This window comes from Buceros rhinoceros, unplaced genomic scaffold (assembly GCF_000710305.1).
Source record: "Buceros rhinoceros silvestris isolate BGI_N320 unplaced genomic scaffold, ASM71030v1 scaffold25349, whole genome shotgun sequence".
NCBI lineage: Eukaryota > Metazoa > Chordata > Aves > Bucerotiformes > Bucerotidae > Buceros > Buceros rhinoceros.
Genome location: NW_010432499.1, coordinates 13,192 through 15,646, shown reverse-complemented (window position 1 = coordinate 15,646; position 2,455 = coordinate 13,192). Strand labels below are relative to the sequence as shown.

Genomic DNA, 2,455 nt, shown 5'->3' with positions numbered 1-2,455 from the left:
TTGTGTGTGGTTCTGTGTGTGTGGTTTTGTGTGTGTGTGTGTGTGTGTGCTGGTGTAGAGCTGCGGGTTTGTGTGACACAAATTTAGCACGTGTCAGGGAACAGGACCGGGCAGCTTCGGCTCAGAGCATGGGTCTGGCTGCCCGGTGACCTGCCTTTGGCTCAGGCACACGGAGCAGAGCCTCCAGCTTTGGCTTCAGCCAGCTCCGAGCTTTCCTTCTGTACATGAAGGCAGGCTGCTTTGGGGGTGTGCATTGGTTTGCATTTATTTACAATGCGTTTCACCTGTAGCTTTGCATGTCTAGAGCCTCTTCCCAAAAGCTGGCTTAGGTCTGAAAGTCTCTCTGCCACCTTGGCATTGCTGGTTGCTACAGGTAATCGTTCTGCCCGTTAGAAAATGGGGTATCTGTCTAGTTTGACTGTTATCTGTCTCTTCCTGACCTTGCAAAGATCAGTTTTACATTGTTCTTTTTCTTTTTACAAAGAAGATGCTGTGAATGGGCTGTAAGAACCAGACGAGATGGATGGAGAGCTGCCCTGCGCTGAGGTGGATGGGGAGGTGTCCTCTGCCACCGAGGATCTGGAAGGAGAGATGACCTGTGCGGACAGCGATGCAGATGGAGACGCGTCCTGTGCTGAGACCAGCACGAAAGAAGCAGCTCCTTGTGCTGAGAGCAGTGTGGAAGGAGAAATGCCCGGCACCGACAGCGATGGGGAAGGGGAAATGCCCTCTGCTGAGACTGACGGGAAAGGAGAGGCCTCTTGCTGTGAGAGCAATGGGGAAGAAGAGCTGCAGAGCGAAGTCTCTGCTGCTTCCAAGAACATGTCTTCTGTTTCTTCTCCCTTGCGGGCGATCATCCGCCTGCGACGGCGATTCCGTGTGCAAAAGAAAAGCCGTCTGCATTTAGAGCTCCCTCGAGAAAAGCCTGCAGAGCTTGTCCATACGAGGCTGCTTCAGCGGCAGGTTTCCCTGAAACGGACTAGCCTGTATCGCCCTCCCATGTCCTTCTTCAGCCAGAGCAGCTTCCAAACCTCCCAGTACTTCACCTTCGACACGTCTGTGGAGCAGTGTGCTATGAAAAAATGCAGGCGGAAAAAGAACCGGAGGAAATCTAGGATCGTCCTGTACCCCGATAAAACAAAAAGGTACCTTCCAACGGAGGAGAAGAGCAAGGCGAAACGCTGCCTCCTCCTGCTCATTGTCATCATCTTCTTCCAGATTCTCAATGCAATAGAGAACCTGGATGATAACCTCCAAAAATACGACCTAGATGGTTTGGAGAAAACAATGCACCGGGAAGTATTTGGGCAGAAGGTTGCTGTGGAAAGGATTATGGAGCTACTGAAAGACTACCTGGCTACCCACATACACAACAAACCTCTCGTGATCTCTTTAAATGGCCCCACAGGAGTGGGGAAGAGTCACGTTGGCTGGTTGCTGGCCAAACATTTCCTCTCCGTCATGGACAATGACTTCGTGCTTCAGTACTTTGTCATGCACCACTGCCCCAGCGGGGTGGCTCCTCTTACCTGTGAAATAGATTTGTCTAAGAAGATTTCCGACATGGTTACAAGAGCCGAAATAGAAGAGAAGATACCAGTGTTTATTCTGGATGAGGTTGAACTCATGTCTCCGGTCCTGCTGGATACTCTCAGCCGATTCTTTGAGCCCAATCAAACCAACGAGTTCCTCAATGCCATCTACATTTTAATAAGCAACATAGGAGGTGGTGAAATCACGCAGTTCGTTATCCAGAATGGATCCGCTGAGCTTCTGCAGCAGCAGAGGGACGCTGAAGAGCTGCTGAGGATCATCCAGCCTGTCCTGACTGCCGCCCACCCTCTCTGGAAAGCTGCAGACATCATCCCATTTGTTCTCCTGGAGAAGAGCCACGTTATAAACTGCTTCCTAGAGGAGATGAGGAGCGAAGGGCTGTATCCCGACCAGAAGCATATCGAAAATCTAGCGAGTCAGCTCAGTTACTACACTACAGGGGACAAGCAGTACTCCAGCACGGGCTGCAAGCAGGTCGTGGCCAAAGTCAACCTGCTCTAGAGATGCCTCGTCATCATTTGGGATACCTTGTCATTCAGGAATTACTGGAAGAGGACAGACGCTGTGGGACGTAAGTAGGAGGAGGGCTGGGCTGTTGGCCCTGCACACCACGTCTCGCTCCTTCTCCAGGCTCCCAGTCTTTGGCTCTTTGCTTTTCTTGGTCCCACTGGTGAGCTGGTGTGAAGCAAATGAGTGGGCGTTCAGCGCTCTGCCTTCTCCAGCTCCCGCACGACCACACGCTCTGGAGACTGCTTGCTGGACCCGGTCCAGAGGGTTTGCTCTTCTGAGCTCATTCCTGAGCTCACCTTTGGCACCTCCAGCCCGATTTCTGCCCTGCAAACCTGTTTGGGCTCGTCTTGAAAACTGCTTGGCTGTGCCAGCCGGTGCAGAGATAACCACC

The 2,455-nt window shown here is 52.1% G+C and overlaps 1 protein-coding gene across 1 annotated transcript; it reads left to right on the top strand.

Annotated features, from left to right (window-relative positions):
- The first annotated feature begins 519 nt into the window (after nucleotides 1-519).
- Nucleotides 520-2,055, top strand: TOR4A (torsin family 4, member A). Its single transcript, XM_010143813.1, has one exon. It carries the CDS (start codon nucleotides 520-522, stop codon nucleotides 2,053-2,055), a length of 1,536 nt encoding a protein of 511 aa, XP_010142115.1.
- The last annotated feature ends 400 nt before the right edge of the window (nucleotides 2,056-2,455 follow it).

Bases quoted from the DNA above. Each gene is read 5' to 3' on its own strand.
- TOR4A (XM_010143813.1), top strand. From the start codon at position 520: ATGGATGGAGAGCTGCCCTGCGCTGAGGTGGATGGGGAGGTGTCCTCT.